The sequence below is a fragment of the Mizuhopecten yessoensis genome, unplaced genomic scaffold, assembly GCF_002113885.1.
Source record: "Mizuhopecten yessoensis strain PY_sf001 unplaced genomic scaffold, ASM211388v2 scaffold923, whole genome shotgun sequence".
NCBI classification, from domain to species: domain Eukaryota; kingdom Metazoa; phylum Mollusca; class Bivalvia; order Pectinida; family Pectinidae; genus Mizuhopecten; species Mizuhopecten yessoensis.
Window position 1 is genome coordinate 150056 of NW_018403789.1, and position 18971 is coordinate 169026.

Below are 18971 nucleotides of genomic sequence, written 5' to 3' on the forward strand. Positions count from 1 at the left end.
CCCCAATTTTATCGTATATCTGTATACCCCCGTATATTGAAACTGTACTTTGCTGGGATTTCTTAAATTCATGATTCACTAATATTGTCAATTACAGGGAATGGACATTACAAACTAAGTTTGAGAATCGTCCAATCTGATTAAAAAATCATCTGTTACATGGCTCCGCCTGAACATCTGACTGATCTGATGTTTGTATCTTCGTAAGTATCATTTGTAAAGATTATTTTTTTAATTTTATAATGAAATCCAGTCCGTAAAATCTATGTTCCTTGTTTTAAATCATTCAGTTATTTCCCCCTTAACGTAGCTTTATCGACAAATCCGTTTGAAACTGTGGGATTTCCCAAGATTTCAAAATGGCTTTAATAACGATCGCGTGATAACGGAACTGTAAAAAACGTCACGATGTAATAATGTATATGGTATTGAACGATTGAACTTTGTCAGCTTCAGGGTCAGCTTGAGAATCTCGTTAGGATACTTACCTTGATGTCATACAGGAGTTATCTCCGGGTGTCATACTGCCTTAGTAATATAATCCTTCAGTAAATCTTAATTTTCTGATTCTTATGCCAATAAGAACAAATATCTTTTGCCGTATATTTCAGTTTTGTTTAATGTACTTCAATACAATAGCGTAATGTTGGGAATGATAACAATAAGAACGATTTTCAATGTGTATTATATTTTGAAATGACCCTATGAAAACCAGCCTTAACATGTATTCACTGACAGATTATCAACATTGAAACGCTCATCGTATAAGGGATATCTTACATAGCATAAGATATATCTTTTATATAATTTCAGATATCTTATGATGTAAGAGATATCTTGTATAGGACCTGAGCTATAACTTATATAGCATAAGGGATATACTGCATTTAAAGCTATGAACATTACAAAATTAATTGATTTTACATGCATAAGGTATTTTAAGTATCCTAACTTGTATAATATTGAAATTGTCCTTCCTAATTCATTAAGAGTGTGTTTTGACAATTTTATGATGCAAGTTGATTTTTGTATATTGCTTATTTCCGAGATAAAAGTTGTTGGAAAGTGAAACTTTCATAAGACATCTGTATCTGTTTATTTCATGGACGCTATGTATAGTGAATTGAATCCGGTATATTTGTATACATACATCAATATTTGCATGAATTATTGACAAAGATGGGGGAAATGTAAGTGAAGGAACATCCTATATCTTTGCTGTATACAATCGCCCATTTCATAACGATGTGTTCTGATTTTACAAAAATCAATATCTAAATGAGTTGCAACTTCCCAAAAAGAACATATTACAATTTTAATAGGTAAAAACAGGATTTTTCAGCTTTTAGATTGATTCTCTGTCTCTGCTTGCATAGCTCTCGACTAAATTACACACACACACGACACGCTTTCTATCAGTCCAGCATGCACTGCAATACCCAGAACATATTTAGGCCTTACCGCCCACAAAGTGACATACTTCATTTTCTAAATATGTAATATGAGACCACCTGCTCTCCTATCCCGTTACAATAGGGGTTGTAATCCGAATATTCAAGTCGTCTGGGCTACAGAATATCGGGACTAACAAGGTCAAATAAATGTATCTTCGTATTTCAATGAATCATACATACGTGAACACTACAGCTAATGTAAAACCTTGTTAGTCCGGATTAATCTGGTTTAAGCTTTAGCAAAATTGCGTTTATATTTTTCTAAACATTTTCTTCATATTGGTAAGAATATTCCTTTAGCACAACTACTGAAGTGTTTCTATCTGATAAAAGTACATCTCGTACAGTCATCAAAATGTCACAAACACTTGACTGGTCGTGCTTATGAATCTATACACAATTTCGTACATGTATTGTTTATATTGGTAATATTCACTAAATCTGTTTTTTGACACCAGATTTAGTTAAATTTTGAAAACTCTTTTCAAAACATAAAACATAAAAAAATCGTATAAAAATGACACCGGGTTTTTTTAATTGCGTAATGATAGAATCTGATAGCTTCCTATACTTGTACATGAATTTCATTTATTCCTCTACATCTGTGAACATTGTGCATTGATATCTTACGAATACTGAAATTCAATGGGAAGATATTATACAGACGGCACAGTATACACGACTTTGTAAACACGATGTTTTATTGAAGTCGGTCTTGTTTTTATCCATGGATATTTCTGCTACATGTATTTGGATACATTTTACATTTATGTACAGAAATATCTTGCTAAGAACCATTATTTTATATAATCAATTTGTAATTCTTACTCGTCGAGTCAAAATTTAAACTTTTATTTGCTTTTTGGTTTTCAATAATTGTTTCCCAATTACCTTGTTTTATACCAGGTAAATATTACACGAAGTGTTCTATTTTCAAAAATAATATTATTGTTCTTTTTTTTTCAATTATGTAACATGTCTGATGGGTCTTAACATGGAATCCTCTGATGTGCCGCCATACAATGAATGTGTCTAAGTCAATGTTTAGTAACTACGCTATTTCTCTGTACATATTTATATTGTAAACACAAACAAATTGCAAGAACACAGAAAGTTAATAATTAGTCTCCATGGTTCCTGTGGCCTCTCCTGTCCGGCAGACCTTCGTCGATACTGTGGAATGTTAGGGCACTTCCAGAAAAAAAGCATTCATTGGTTTCATATTGGACATTTATACAATATTATATTTGGTTTCTGAACTGCACACATGTAAATATGTCTTAATACTTATAATAAGTTTGTTTTTTTATTTTGTCACGTGACTTATTGTTTTGATCATGTGACAAAAACAAAAATATCACAACTTTGTTAGTATAATTCAATGACAGGTATCACCGAGATCTAATATGTATCATAAAAACATACGTCTTAATTGAAAAACGATGGTTAAAATTATCGAAATTATTAAACAGTTCGTTTTTCCTGACAGGATGTTTGCATCATCAGAACCGGAATTACCATCTACACTATAAACAGGCATCTTATCACCACATGCGGGTGGCCGGGTTCCCAGAAGAATGGTTTCCAGAAAAGAGGCTGCCTCGTTTCCACAATTGAGATCCACAGTTCCAGTTAAACATGAAGCTGCCTCATCCAAAAATCTGGGAATGAATAAAAGTTAAAAACGTGATCATTTGATATATTTAAGAATACATTATGACTAATTGTTATATGCCGAAGGTGTCATAAAAGATACTATAATATTTGCCGAAGGTATTATACAGGATCATATATAGTTTGCTAAATATATTATACAATACACAGGAAAAACATAATATATACAAGACAATACATTTGTTATTTGCATTTAATATATCATACAATATGATAATGATATTGTTTGCATTAAACATGATAAAAGATAATAATCATTTCTTAAATTATCATACAAAAAAATAAATGCCGAGGGCACTCAGGGATCCTGTGTATGGAGGATTCAAATAATGGAATAAAGGAGGTGGTATATCAGTACAGAATGGCAGTAAATAATAAAAAAAACATGTTGTTGAGTAAGTGTCATAAAAGCCCATCCCTTAATCCTAATTTTCAATAAAAATATATATAACAAGCAGAGCATTGCTAAAACAATTGAAACTTGTCTGATATTATGGTCCTTAATTAGTGTTTCAAATCGATGGAAATCCTTCTAGGAATGAAGCTGCTACAGCGCGACAATGATCTTTTTAAAAATAGTAACAGTGACCTTGACCAGACAACCCTGCAAACCAAAATTGTCCCGTAAGATTACGGGAAAGTTAAATTTACGATTAAATAAGAAATTATATAAATAAATGTTATAAAGATCATATAAATAAACAATTATGATATTATTATTACAATTTGTTATTATCATGGTTAATTATACAAAAAAATAAAACGAGATGGTATTATTTCCAGTGCGTGTAATCACGGACTTATGCAAGTCCCTTGTGTATCTCTCTCCTTCTCTCGATATTGTAACGAATGTTAAAGACCTATGTAAATATATGTATATACGGTTTTATTTTTTGATGTTCAATATGCTATGTTCACGCAGCACTTGTATTATACTAATCGGGCCATTATCTAGAGACTGTATTGGGAAACTATCTACAAACTCGTTAGGCACAGCTGCTGTCGCATTGGGAAGCTATCTATAAACTCGTTAGGCACAGCTGCTGATGGCTTCTTTTGTATAAGTCAACATTCTCTTTCACTTGGAGGATTTCCATTGAGACAAAGAAAACACGAAGCCTACTTTATCAAGGACAATTATCAAACAGTCGTTCAACAAGTCGCGAGCATGAAACCACGCAATGATGGACAAGGGGAGAAAACTCTTACACACACTTAGAGTATTGGAATACGAGGCGTAGTGATTTGAACCAAATATAGTTCGGAACTTTTTCAGTTAAAGATCTTTACACATTTTTTTTTATCTTTTTTGTCTTATACAGATATATTGTACCATATTATAGCATTGACCATATTTTGAAATAATGAACACATTATCTAAACATCTTTCACGGAAGGAGATAAAGTGAAGTTTGTGGGGTTTTTTGTGAAGAAATTATTCGGTCCAAAAAACGTAGTAATCTCAGATTGATATAGTTCATGATGCTCAACTGAAAAAAAACTCGCCTTTTCGTAAAATGTTACATTTTTTCTTTGACTTATCGATCGTTTTCATATGTGTTTCATCATTTTATAGCATTAATCATATCATGAAATAATCAGCACAGCATTTAAAGATCTTCCGCGGAAGAAGAAAGTCTGTTGTTTGGTTTTGATTTGAATGCTGTACACAACATCCAATAAGCCACCATACCCGCCGGAGTTATCTCTCTTTATATATAGAAGGCAGAACGCAAACGGAAATCGCAGGTACCCTCCGTCAACGAAATAACCCATGTGTGTAAAACCAAGGACTTAGATAACATTCCGTGGTAAAACACTTTTATTTTTTTCGTTCACGGAAAGTGACGACGGTTCCCGATTGATCGGAATGATGACGTACATGTGAACAGAATGAGAATGTCTATGGGGCAATGGCTGAGATGTGTATCGTGTATATTAACGACCTTGTAGATAGCGTTATGAAATGTATGGGTTAAAGTTGGCCGATACCATAATATTCTAGACTTGGTGTCACACACTCACGCGCATGCGGACAAACAGCGAAATATGATAAGGATATGCAGTATTGGACAGAATCAGGACGATCTATGTGGCGTCAGCCAAGATCTGAATGTTGTATACTCACGTGCACGTGGACAGAATGAGAACATCGATGGGGGCGGTTGTATACTCACGTGCGCGTGGACAGAATGAGAACATCGATTGGGGCGTTTGTATACTCACGTGCACGTGGACAGAATGAGAACATCGATGGGGGCGTTTGCCGAAATCTTGATTGTGTAGCTCATTTTGGCCGCCGAACTGCACTCGCTGGCGGCCGCATGTTGGTCCATAATGCACTTCGTATGTCTTTCATAAACTGTCAACAAAAATAGTTTGGTGTAATAAAAAGTGTTTATAAATAACTTTATTGTACCACGAACTAAGTATCTTAATGTATCAGAATCCTGTAGGTCAGAGATTGGGAAAGGAATATACCTGCTATGTTTAGGTGACGACAAATGTTGGAACTCCCTTGAATTCAGCTTCCTGCGGGAACAACAGTGACCAATAAATCTACCGCGGCCATTGTAAATGGGTTCTGACCCCTTGTCGAACATACCAAAGTCCTTAAAATGGTAGTTGCTATAACTACCTTAACGTTCAGCATTTTGGGTAATTGCAACAACTCGTTAACTCATTATCAGCATAATGTGACCGGGCAGAATACTACTGGATGCCTTCGGTGTGTCATTTCACTCTTAGGTTGGCATCAGATCCGTGCTACCACAAGGAGGCATACACCCAACATATCGCTTTCATGAAAAAGGTCCTTAATTGGCTATATCTTTAATAGGACATTAAACAAAATAAAACCAAAACCAATCACAAAGTATCACAATTAATAATATATTCTCAGTTCACCAATACAGTTTTTTAAGTACATGCAGAGGTGTTTTTTTTTTCTTTTTTTTTTTTTACCTCAAAACTAATCTTAATGCAGAATTTAGTATGGTCAACATCGTATTGTATAGGGTAACATACAACGTCATCACTTACTGTGCAGGTTATCACAGAAGAAGCGGACAGTGTTGACAATCTCGTCTTTGTCAAACAACCTCTGTAAGAGCTGTTCCTCCTCGGTCATCCCTCGACATCTATCTAGGATGTTCTGCATACATTCAGCAGCCACAACCAGCTTCGAGTTCCTACGGATACACAGGAATATACATATCAGTACCAGCAAGCGTTCCTTTTGTTTAATGTATTTGTTTAAATCGATAACAGAATAATATCCAAATCAGAACTTCAATCTAACAATACATGTATTATATGCTATACCATATAATGCTTGTCTTATGCCATCTTTGCGTATTGCAGAGTTATCTTCTCTTGTGAGCAGGGATTGATTGTTACGTCATTTATTTGTGACAGTAACGTCATCAATTTTTGAGAAAACGACGAATTTTTTCTCACACAAACCAATGACGTAACAATCAATACCTGCTTACAAGAGAAGATAACTCTGCAATACGCAAAGACGAAATAGAAGCCAAGGAAAGCATCGATATTAATTTTATCACTGGAAAGGTCTCTTAATTGCTGTTATGTTGTACTGTTTGCAGGTATAGAGTTAGGAGTTGTATGATTATAAAGTACAACATCTTTTGTCTTTCAAATGTTACGATGAACGTATTTTGGAATATCTTTGTTCTCTGTCTGTCCATTTGAAATAACTGTTTCCCAAGAAGATATGAAGTATACACCAATATCACAAAGCCGAGCAAAGGTAAGATATTAATAACAGATCGTGAAATAGATGTTTGATAAAGCATGATACAAAGCATGATATAGCATTATATGCAACCATTAAGTTTATGTTTTTGATATATGAACACAGTTTCAGCAATATCATATTTCTTATACTTCTACAGCGATTATTTTTTAACTTTATATATAATAGCAATTCGTTTTAAAGTTTAAAAATAATATCCCTTGAAAACACAAAATGCAAGGGTATTACAATTATGTTCCTTCCTATTTTGGAAATGGCTGATTAATGCTTTCATTATGCAACTCTAAGGTTTTTTTTACTGCATAAAACCTTACCGATAAATTCGCAATGAATAAAAAGTGGAACCAATTTTGATATCAAAACGGTAGATAACGAGCTAATAAAAAACAAAAATATACCTGCAACAGTGATTTCATTTTAAGTTCGTCATTCACAAAAATATTATACACATATATACCAATTAATACGAAAGAAACATTCAATATTTTAGCAGAGCTATTGGAATATAATAATTAATAATTGTGGCCATCAAGGTTACGGCAAATCTCGGGCACCAGCACAGTCTACCATCGTGAATCTTGAAAAGATGAACGAAACACAAACACAGAAACATGTGATAGATTCTACACATTGGACATGGGGTGCTATACGTACGACCAACGTACAGAACTCGGGATGTGGATATAAGACAGGCGTCTTTGGTATAGGGTAAGAATATCATATTGTTTCGGTGTTTACTCTTCTCGGTAATGTCAATACTGTCAAATGATACAGATATAAAGCAAACAGGCGTGTAACATTTCTCATGTAAGCTATCTGTACATCAACGTCACCAAAGTACTGACGTTTGTTACTTAGCGAGGTACCTTATGTAATACTGGCTATGATGTATACTGTTTGACATCACATTGCTGCCAGGTCTTTTACACAGAGTGCGAACACATTCCTACGTGCTGTCAGGTCTTTTTTCTGCTATTACAAGAGTTCTGGGTGTGGCTTTAGTTCATAACCATTTTCTTTCATTGAAGAGCTGGCTGATAACAGACTAAAGGACATCGACATTTACAGATGGAATGTTGTGCTTTTGATTGAATGATGTCTAGGTCTACCGTCCGTATATATTTCCCGCCATCAAAGCGCGTGACATTCCAATAAAGAGACGTTACACATCCCAGCAGTCACAGCGCCAATATTCAGGTCAAACGTGAATAGGGAAAACGACCGTGAAACACAGGATTGTCATATCCTACTAGAAATGGCAGGGTACCATCACATTTCTCATTTACAGATTGCAATTAGAGTTTTTAAAGTTCTCTTATCAAAACATGCGTGTTCATGCGTGTAGAACTTTATATTGTACAGGAATGCACGATTCCCGTGGTTAACAAACTCATTTAACACACACGGTGTTTTGGGAGACAATCTCTCGGTTGAAGCTGTAGACAACTTGTATATAAACAGAATTAATTATGTAGTAATGAAAAACACCACACACTCACAATACAGTAAAATAGCTTATGCTCGTTCACAAAAGTACAAGTACAGGTAAATATATACTATAACCGGAGAAGACATTGGTAACACAACTCACTCAGTTTGGTTTGGTTTGGTTTGGTTTAATTTTGTTTAACGTCCTATTAACAGCTAAGGTAATTCACGGACATGCCTCCATGTGTGTAGTGTATGCGTGCTTGCGTGTGTGTATGTAAGAGACATGGTAAGTTGGTGTCGGGAACACAAGTGACTATAATGTTGGAACACACATAACTAATGGTGGGAGCACAAATCACTTATTTTGGTAACACACACGACTTTTTAAGTACATAATTATAATACAAATGATCCATTTTTGTAACAACAATGTTGATCCCACAAACGACTCAATTTGGTAACAAAATAAAATTGACAAAAAAAAGGACCGATTTGAACACAAAGATGACTTCGCTAATACAAAAAGATTAATTTCATAAATATAACAACTGCTTTTGGTATCACAAATAACTGCATAATTTAGCAACCTAAGTTACTGACTTTGGTAACTTAGATTCCTAATTGAGTTTACTCAACTGACATGTTTGGTAAAATTACACTTAGTCTTCAAATTTGTGTACATTATCATACATTACTGGAGCTAAAGTTAGCACTATTAGGTGTTATATACAAATTAGTGATGCTTTAACTTTTAAGCATTAATTTCAGGAACAGATTTATGGCGTACTGTTGTTCTACAAAATATATAACAATACACTGTACAGTAAAACGAATGCAACAAAGAAGTAACAGAACATTCTGTTGTAACGAGCTTCAAGAGGAGCATTAAAAGGTCATTGTAAATACACTGCCGAAGAAGATACCGCTATCCGGATTGATCGTATCCAAACTCCGGCCAGTGCATCTTTGCAACATTTTTTGAAGTTCAGGATGCTACCATGTATGCGTACTTAACAAAAGCCGTATCCCTCAGGTATAGCAGTGGACCTGACCCAATGTGTATACATTGTGCTGTATGGACACTATTGTAGGGTTATGACTCATTTTACTATTTGAGCATTAACACAGTCAGTCTTGCCGACTTATCGGTTCGTCATGACTGTAAGTCTAGTTTCAAGTGCGTAGGATCGTAAAAATAAAATAATGATAGTTCTAATTGTTTCATGAAAAGGATGCACCAAACAAGTAAAAAAGTAACAGAAAGAAATTGAGTAGCAGGAATGACATTTACATGAGTGTTTAATGCTACAAAACACCCTTCCTGTTATCTTCATTGTCGTTAATGTAGTTTTCGATAATCCAAATTACTTAGACAAGCTTATGTTATAAGATTCACTTGGTAAAATGGTAAAAAGTCACCGGGATGAATATTAAATAGGTGTGCAATAAAAAATAAAAAATAAATTTCATGAAATAATCTGATTTTGTATATTTGAATTTGTGTTTGACGAATGCAAATAATAAAACCTCTGCTGATGATGTTCTATTATCCATTTAACTTGAAGTATGGTCCAATATGATAAAATATAGTAACAAATACTCCCTTATTTGATCCCTAAAGGTACACCTGAAGAACAATTATACAAATTGAAGTTTTAAAAGGCTGATTATTTCAATGTCGTAAAACTGAAAAAAATGAATAATAATAATTTAGAAAAAAACGTAAATGTGTAACATTTCGTAATAGGTTGATCTTATGCATTTCAATTGGAATACGATAATTCATTGTAAGATAGTTATATTTCAGTTTATCTGTGTCGTGAACCCGATTTTCTGCAAAATTGCTCATGTGTATGTATGCAAGGCGAAATAATGCATTATTTGCATTAAATACAAAACCTAATCGGCAAGTCAACAGGTCAACAAGTCAACAAGTCCATGCATAGATATATTCAACTGACGTGCATGTACTGTGAACATTGTAAATCTATACACTAAGATTGTACTAGGAACATTGTAAATCTATACACTAAGATTGTACTGTGAACATTGTAAATCTATACACTAAGATTGTACTGGGAACATTGTAAATCTATACACTAAGATTGTACTGGGAACATTGTAAATCTATACACTAAGATTGTACTGGGAACATTGTAAATCTATACACTAAGATTGTACTGGGAACATTGTAAATCTATACACTAAGATTGTACTGGGAACATTGTAAATCTATACACTAAGATTGTACTGGGAACATTGTAAATCTATACACTAAGATTGTACTGGGAACATTGTAAATCTATACACTAAGATTGTACTGGGAACATTGTAAATCTATACACTAAGATTGTACTGGGAACATTGTAAATCTATACACTAAGATTGTACTGGGAACATTGTAAATCTATACACTAAGATTGTACTGGGAACATTGTAAATCTATACACTAAGATTGTACTGGGAACATTGTAAATCTATACACTAAGATTGTACTGGGAACATTGTAAATCTATACACTAAGATTGTACTGGGAACATTGTAAATCTATACACTAAGATTGTACTGGGAACATTGTAAATCTATACACTAAGATTGTACTGGGAACATTGTAAATCTATACACTAAGATTGTACTGGGAACATTGTAAATCTATACACTAAGATTGTACTGGGAACATTGTAAATCTATACACTAAGATTGTACTGGGAACATTGTAAATCTATACACTAAGATTGTACTGGGAACATTGTAAATCTATACACTAAGATTGTACTGGGAACATTGTAAATCTATACACTAAGATTGTACTGGGAACATTGTAAATCTATACACTAAGATTGTACTGGGAACATTGTAAATCTATACACTAAGATTGTACTGGGAACATTGTAAATCTATACACTAAGATTGTACTGGGAACATTGTAAATCTATACACTAAGATTGTACTGGGAACATTGTAAATCTATACACTAAGATTGTACTGGGAACATTGTAAATCTATACACTAAGATTGTACTGGGAACATTGTAAATCTATACACTAAGATTGTACTGGGAACATTGTAAATCTATACACTAAGATTGTACTGGGAACATTGTAAATCTATACACTAAGATTGTACTGGGAACATTGTAAATCTATACACTAAGATTGTACTGGGAACATTGTAAATCTATACACTAAGATTGTACTGGGAACATTGTAAATCTATACACTAAGATTGTACTGGGAACATTGTAAATCTATACACTAAGATTGTACTGGGAACATTGTAAATCTATACACTAAGATTGTACTGGGAACATTGTAAATCTATACACTAAGATTGTACTGGGAACATTGTAAATCTATACACTAAGATTGTACTGGGAACATTGTAAATCTATACACTAAGATTGTACTGGGAACATTGTAAATCTATACACTAAGATTGTACTGGGAACATTGTAAATCTATACACTAAGATTGTACTGGGAACATTGTAAATCTATACACTAAGATTGTACTGGGAACATTGTAAATCTATACACTAAGATTGTACTGGGAACATTGTAAATCTATACACTAAGATTGTACTGGGAACATTGTAAATCTATACACTAAGATTGTACTGGGAACATTGTAAATCTATACACTAAGATTGTACTGGGAACATTGTAAATCTATACACTAAGATTGTACTGGGAACATTGTAAATCTATACACTAAGATTGTACTGGGAACATTGTAAATCTATACACTAAGATTGTACTGGGAACATTGTAAATCTATACACTAAGATTGTACTGGGAACATTGTAAATCTATACACTAAGATTGTACTGGGAACATTGTAAATCTATACACTAAGATTGTACTGGGAACATTGTAAATCTATACACTAAGATTGTACTGGGAACATTGTAAATCTATACACTAAGATTGTACTGGGAACATTGTAAATCTATACACTAAGATTGTACTGGGAACATTGTAAATCTATACACTAAGATTGTACTGGGAACATTGTAAATCTATACACTAAGATTGTACTGGGAACATTGTAAATCTATACACTAAGATTGTACTGGGAACATTGTAAATCTATACACTAAGATTGTACTGGGAACATTGTAAATCTATACACTAAGATTGTACTGGGAACATTGTAAATCTATACACTAAGATTGTACTGGGAACATTGTAAATCTATACACTAAGATTGTACTGGGAACATTGTAAATCTATACACTAAGATTGTACTGGGAACATTGTAAATCTATACACTAAGATTGTACTGGGAACATTGTAAATCTATACACTAAGATTGTACTGGGAACATTGTAAATCTATACACTAAGATTGTACTGGGAACATTGTAAATCTATACACTAAGATTGTACTGGGAACATTGTAAATCTATACACTAAGATTGTACTGGGAACATTGTAAATCTATACACTAAGAATGCTATCTTATGAAGGAAATGTCAACAGACCGTGTAATACGCTCCTTTTTCTCTCTAGCAAATACCAGACTTTTATTGTTCGTGTGCTATATATAACAACATGCTCAGGGATGTTTTGTCGTTCAAGTATATCAGAAGTATATAAAACAAGACAGAAATATGTAGTATATCCTTGCTTTGGTGCAAAAAAAAAACAATTTATGATTTTTTAATAAACGTATCTAAATGACCATGTAGCCTTTACATACCCACTTATGTTTTCGTATTTTTCCGTTTTTGTTTTGTTTAGGCGTAGCACGGCTGGTAGCATTCCATTGATAACTGTGAGAGAAATACTCCGATCACATGACCACCGTGTAACTTTGATCTGCGACCTTATAACTTTGTTAATGTATTCCATTCATAGATTAGTAAGAAATTGAAATGTGAAATACTGTAGTTACGTTATAGTTTGTGACCTTGATCTCTACAACCCTTATTTTCGGTTTAGATACCAGTGGCGTCAGGACTTCATTGATGATATTAAGTATGATACTATTGAGTCAATAAAATCAGACGATCGTGAAGTCTAGTGTTCATGTTTGACAGTATCGTTTCAAGTCATATAGTTATTTCTTCATTTTTAGAGGAAATAAAAGAAGAAGAAAAACAAATAAGACCTATATTGTGATTGGTCTATCGCAAGTCACGTGGTCATGATATATGAATGGATTTCGTAACCTATGCATTACACATAACTGAATAACAGCTTTAATTTGATTGAAAATATGAACTATAACAAAATTGGTTAGAAATAATACAAATGTCTATAATAACATCAAATAAACAATACAGGGAAAAAATAGAAGAAAGCCAACTTCATCAGAATTCCATTCAATCATGAATACAAATAAGACAATATGGTGAATAAGAAATTAAAATGTGAAATACTGTAGTTACGTTATACTTTGGAACCCTGATCTGACCAACCCTTATTGTCGTTTTAGTTACAATTGTAGTCAGGACTACAGTATGATACTAAGTATGATGCTATTGAGTAAAGAACAATTGACGATCGTGAAATCAAAGTCGGCAGGTGTGTCAAAGAGTTTGGTAGTGAAGCGACCAGTATTGAAACAAGTAAATAATAATTGTAGGCGGTTGTATTGATTGAGATTTAGATTTTGTTATGGCTAACAATTACATAGCAAGTAGTACCTCTCTAAACTGTATGACACGAAATATTCGTGTACTTCAATTTTAAGGCTTATGAAGGGTACTATATCTACTTTTCGCTGGTACATTTTCATCGGTCTCCTCGTACGTTTGGAGTCAGTTAAAGTTTCCTACTCTCTGTACTTATAGTTCGTGGTTCAAAGAAAAAAGTTAAAATATTATTGCAAATATTTCTCATGTTTGACAGTACATTTTTTAGACCTGACTTCATTTATAGAGGTAATAAAAGAAAAAGAAAAACATCTATATTGTGATTGGTCTATCGTTAATCACATGGCCATGACATATATACACCTGTGCATTAAAAAACGATTTTATAACAGCTTTAATTTTATTGAAATATGGACAATAACATGAAATTGGTTAGAAATAAATATATGTCAAAAGTGTATAATAGCATTGAATAAACAAAACAAGAAAAACATAGGAAGACCAACAACATCAAAATTCCATTCTATCATCAATACAAATAACACAAAATGGTGTAATACTGATTTGAATAGTTTTCTAAAAAGTTAATTATTAACAACCTAAAAGGAGGTGCAGCTACAAAGAAAATATAAAACTCAATTTCTCAAATCAATCTACCTCTAAAACTAAAATGTACTTGACAGACAATGCAACCACCATAGAGGAACACGGAAGCATGATATTGAAGTTTCAAATTTGAAACAGAAATTCAATACATTGAATACAAATTATTATCAACAAGGATTTTCGTTATATGTTCAACAAATCATTTCGACGACCTTCTCTGTTCAGTTTACAAAACAAACATCTTTAGAAATTCTCTGGTAGGTTTGGTGTTTTTTTCGAAATACGTTGTCATAGAAACTGCAATTACAACTTCAATATCCGGTTTAGCACAAGCTATCAAAGCTAGGCTGCATTCTTAGATCTCACACCATGTCTTACCAACGTCTGTTTCGTCTTCAGAGAGACAGAATAAAAAATGCAATTTATCAGTCATGGATGACAGAGCAATGTCAAAACATACAAAAACATTATTCATGTTAATAGCACACACACTGTATTCATTTTGATATATAATCTACAACTCAATGAGATGAAAACTCATAATAAAAGATCGATATATTTCAATCGGTAATGCCTAATAAGGCTCATATAGTTCTACATAATATTAAAGGGAGGTAAGTCATTTGATCACACGTTCCTAGGTAAAGGCTACGTAACTTCTATTTAATCATCTACATGTACGAAGGATACGGGTTATTTCTCATTTCAAGTGTTGACAATAATGTAAATTAGTATCCATGCATCTACATCAATATATACGAATAAGGCAAATCATTTAATAACGATTGAATACATTGTTTTAATAAAACTTTTTTCTAACCTTGTGTTTGACGCAAAGGGGGACACACGTTCCCAAGGGGAGTTACTCATACTTACTCACACGACTCCCTCATCATGTCAATGCCCTCCCTGAGAGCATTAGGAGGTTCTCCGGCAGGAGGCCCTAGTCCAAAGTTGGGAAGGGAGGTTCGTATACAGCGCCTCATGCTCTCTACGGCACCCATAGGACACTCCGATCTGACTTCAAAATACACTGTAATAAAATGAAAGAGGATTAGTTGTTGGTTACATATGATGGCTGCAATCTCTCCTTAACAACAAGTCAAGCTGTTAGAATTACCCTCCCTCCAACCGACTACATGGTGTCCTGACAATTCACACGAATAACAAGTAAAAGTATAAGTAATACTCTCCCTCTAACCAACTACATGGTGCCTAAAGTCTCACCTTGATTACAAATAAAAGTATAAGTAATACTCTCCCTCTAACCACCTACATGGTGCCTTTAATCTCACCTTGATTACAAATAAAAGTATACGTAATACTCTCCCTCTAACCACCTACATGGTGCCTGAAATCTCACCTTGATTACAAGTAAAAGTATAAGTAATACTCTCCTTCTAACCACCTACATGGTGCCTGAAATCTCACCTTGATTACAAGTAAAAGTATAAGTAATAATCTCCCTCTAACCATCTACATGGTGCCTGAAATCTCACCTTGATTACAAGTAAAAGTATACGTAATACTCTCCCTCTAACCACCTACATGGTGCCTCCAATCACACCTTGATTACAAGTAAAAGTATAAGTAATACTCGCCCTCTAACCACCTACATGGTGCCTAAAATCTCACCTTGATTACAAATAAAAGTATACGTAATACTCTCCCTCTAACCACCTACATGGTACCTCCAATCTCGCCTTGATTACAAGTAAAAGTATAAGTAATACTCTCCTTCTAACCACCTACATGGTGCCTAAAATCTCCCCTTGATTACAAGTAAAAGTATAAGTAATACTCGCCCTCTAACCACCTACATGGTGCCTAAAATCTCACCTTGATTACAAATAAAAGTATACGTAATACTCTCCCTCTAACCACCTACATGGTGCCTGAAATCTCACCTTGATTACAAGTAAAAGTATACGTAATACTCTCCCTCTAACCACCTACATGGTACCTCCAATCTCGCCTTGATTACAAGTAAAAGTATAAGTAATACTCGCCCTCTAACCACCTACATGGTGCCTAAAATCTCACCTTGATTACAAATAAAAGTATACGTAATACTCTCCCTCTAACCACCTACATGGTGCCTGAAATCTCACCTTGATTACAAGTAAAAGTATAAGTAATACTCTCCCTCTAACCAACTACGTGGTGCCTAAAATCTCACCTAGTTATAAGCTACATTATTATGAGTAAGGCTATCACCAACCAACTGCTTGGTGTCCTAAATCCCATTCTAATCAGCATGAATAAACTAACCACAGTATCCTTATCACTCCGTAGGAACAGTACAAGAATTATTCTTCCTCAAAAGCCTTTGTCGGCAGAAATCAGGTAACACTTTCAGTCGTAATACGCTGTTCTTAATTAAATAAGTAATTTGGTGGCAAATAACGATCACACTTACAAGTACATGTGCACACATTCGAGGCAATTTTGATTCCCTAATTTGTAGTTCAAGCAACCCCACTCTCCTAAGTTCTACTAACTGTGTGTTGGATCCTCCGATTTGTTTATTGACGAGTCCTTCTGTATCTGATACATAGTTATTTATTCCATCGTATCTAACTTTCTGGTTTGGAGGCCAAAGAGGGAAGAAGCTTCCTCGTGTTTTAATAATTTACTAGTTTTTCAAAGTTCTCTACACAATAACACGTCTTGGTCTTTTATGATGTATATTTCAAAATTTGCATTTTTTAATTGAAATCTATTTCTATCAGAGATGTTTCTAATGTACGCTTGTGTATTAATTATCTATTACTATCAGTAGGCGTAACCAATTTAAAGAAAACAAGTTTTTTTATATATTCTCCATCCAAAATGTTCACATTGACAAACTCTACCATACAATGTCTATGTAAGCTCCGTTATGATGACAGCAAGCATTTTATACCATATTCGGAACTAAACTATCCAATGTTACGTTTGTGTAAAACCTATTTTCACAGAAGCAATCACACGTTACTCTCTATCCCAGCCATACACATTGGCAAGCCATATATACTGTCTGTGTAAAGACCCCCTATAACGTCGTCAATTAAGGTTTACTCTATCAATGTGATGTTTGTGGCAGATTCGTTGTATCTTCATGCTCTATCCTAACTTTACACACACCCATGATAGCGGTAGTCGTTTGTTCACCCTCCATCATGACTTTACCCACACACTCTCAATAAATGCCTGTTTAAACCATAGATCATGTTGTATTCGCACGACCTTGCGCTTAACCTTCCGTGCAATGTCTGTTAAAACAGAAGTCAGGGTTAACTTTCTACAAACCCTCTAATGTAATAACAGGTCGCGGCTATTCTCTGTCCCGACTTGCCTACATCAACTTATGTAATGTAATGCTACTGTAAAGCGAAGGTCATCGTTTAGTCTCTGCTGTGACCTTATACACAGCCTCCCAACATAGGTCATAGTTTACTCTCTATCATGACCCAGATACAGCTGTTTTGATTGGTATCAGGCATGAATCATACAACACGAGTTGATTATCATACAGACACATATTTCATAGTGCTTTGTGGCATAACATAGCTGGAGATTATCTCTTCTGTTAGAAGCCAGGGACAAAATCGCAAAGCTGGAAACAATCATGACTTTTTCCAATAAAGCCTAGTGTGAAAATGTTGTAAAACGAAACTTCTTTCCGCGCTTTTGTGGTTTAGAAGGCATGGCAGTCATTGTTACTTTGGTTTTATCAGAGTGTAAGACGGTGACCGATTCAGGGTAAAACGTATGATATTCATATAACTGATTTCAATCGATTAACTTCCGGGCAATTCAGAAACCAATACAAACATCTTCTGATTCAGAAGCAGTGGTATTGCTGATGATGCAGTTTTGGTTACGTTATGAAGACACTCCAACATTAAAATAATGAGTTTTGTTTGCCCGATACCATTTGTGTGCATTTTGTTTATATTGCCCTGTACTTGTTTGTTATATCAATTGATTCAATTAATTCATCCCTGCAAATGGATCAATAACTCCATCCTCTGAAATTGAGTCGGTTAGATGTCCCCTGCAGTCCATCCCTATGCACGTAGGTATGTGAAGGTATCCTATGTGATTCAATTGTAATCAGTGTTTGTCTATGCCATTACAATTGAGTCAAAGCAGACGATTTCCTGCAGGCGAATCAATAATTCCATCCCCTGTAAGTCACTCAATAATTATATCCTCTGTTAGTCACTCAATCATACAATCCAATGTACTTGACTCAATCATTCAATATTCTGCAAGTGACTCATTGAGTCAATCTCCCTGCAAATAACTCAATTGTTCCTTCCCCTGCAAGTGAGTTAGTTAAAACATCCTCAAAATGAGAGTCAATTAATACAACCTCTGAATTTGTATCAACTATTTTTTATCTTCTTTTAGTGAGTCAATAGGTCCATCTTCTGTTGGTGAGTT

At 34.2% G+C, this 18971-nt stretch overlaps 1 protein-coding gene across 2 annotated transcripts in view; it reads right to left on the reverse strand.

Annotated features, from left to right (window-relative positions):
• Positions 1 to 196: 196 nt before the first annotated feature.
• Positions 197 to 18971, reverse strand: part of LOC110455359 — a 66673-nt gene continuing 47898 nt past the window's right edge. Inside the window, exons 2-6 of one of the 2 annotated variants that reach the window (XM_021505450.1) lie at positions 15417 to 15573; positions 14919 to 14933; positions 6171 to 6319; positions 5355 to 5490; positions 197 to 3115 (exon numbers count right to left, since the gene is read on the reverse strand). In XM_021505450.1, the coding sequence (XP_021361125.1) occupies positions 2866 to 3115; positions 5355 to 5490; positions 6171 to 6319; positions 14919 to 14933; positions 15417 to 15573 (707 nt within the window). In that variant the 3' untranslated portion in view covers positions 197 to 2865. The remainder of the gene's footprint in view (positions 3116 to 5354; positions 5491 to 6170; positions 6320 to 14918; positions 14934 to 15416; positions 15574 to 18971) is intronic. The other variant, XM_021505459.1, reaches the window with a different exon arrangement.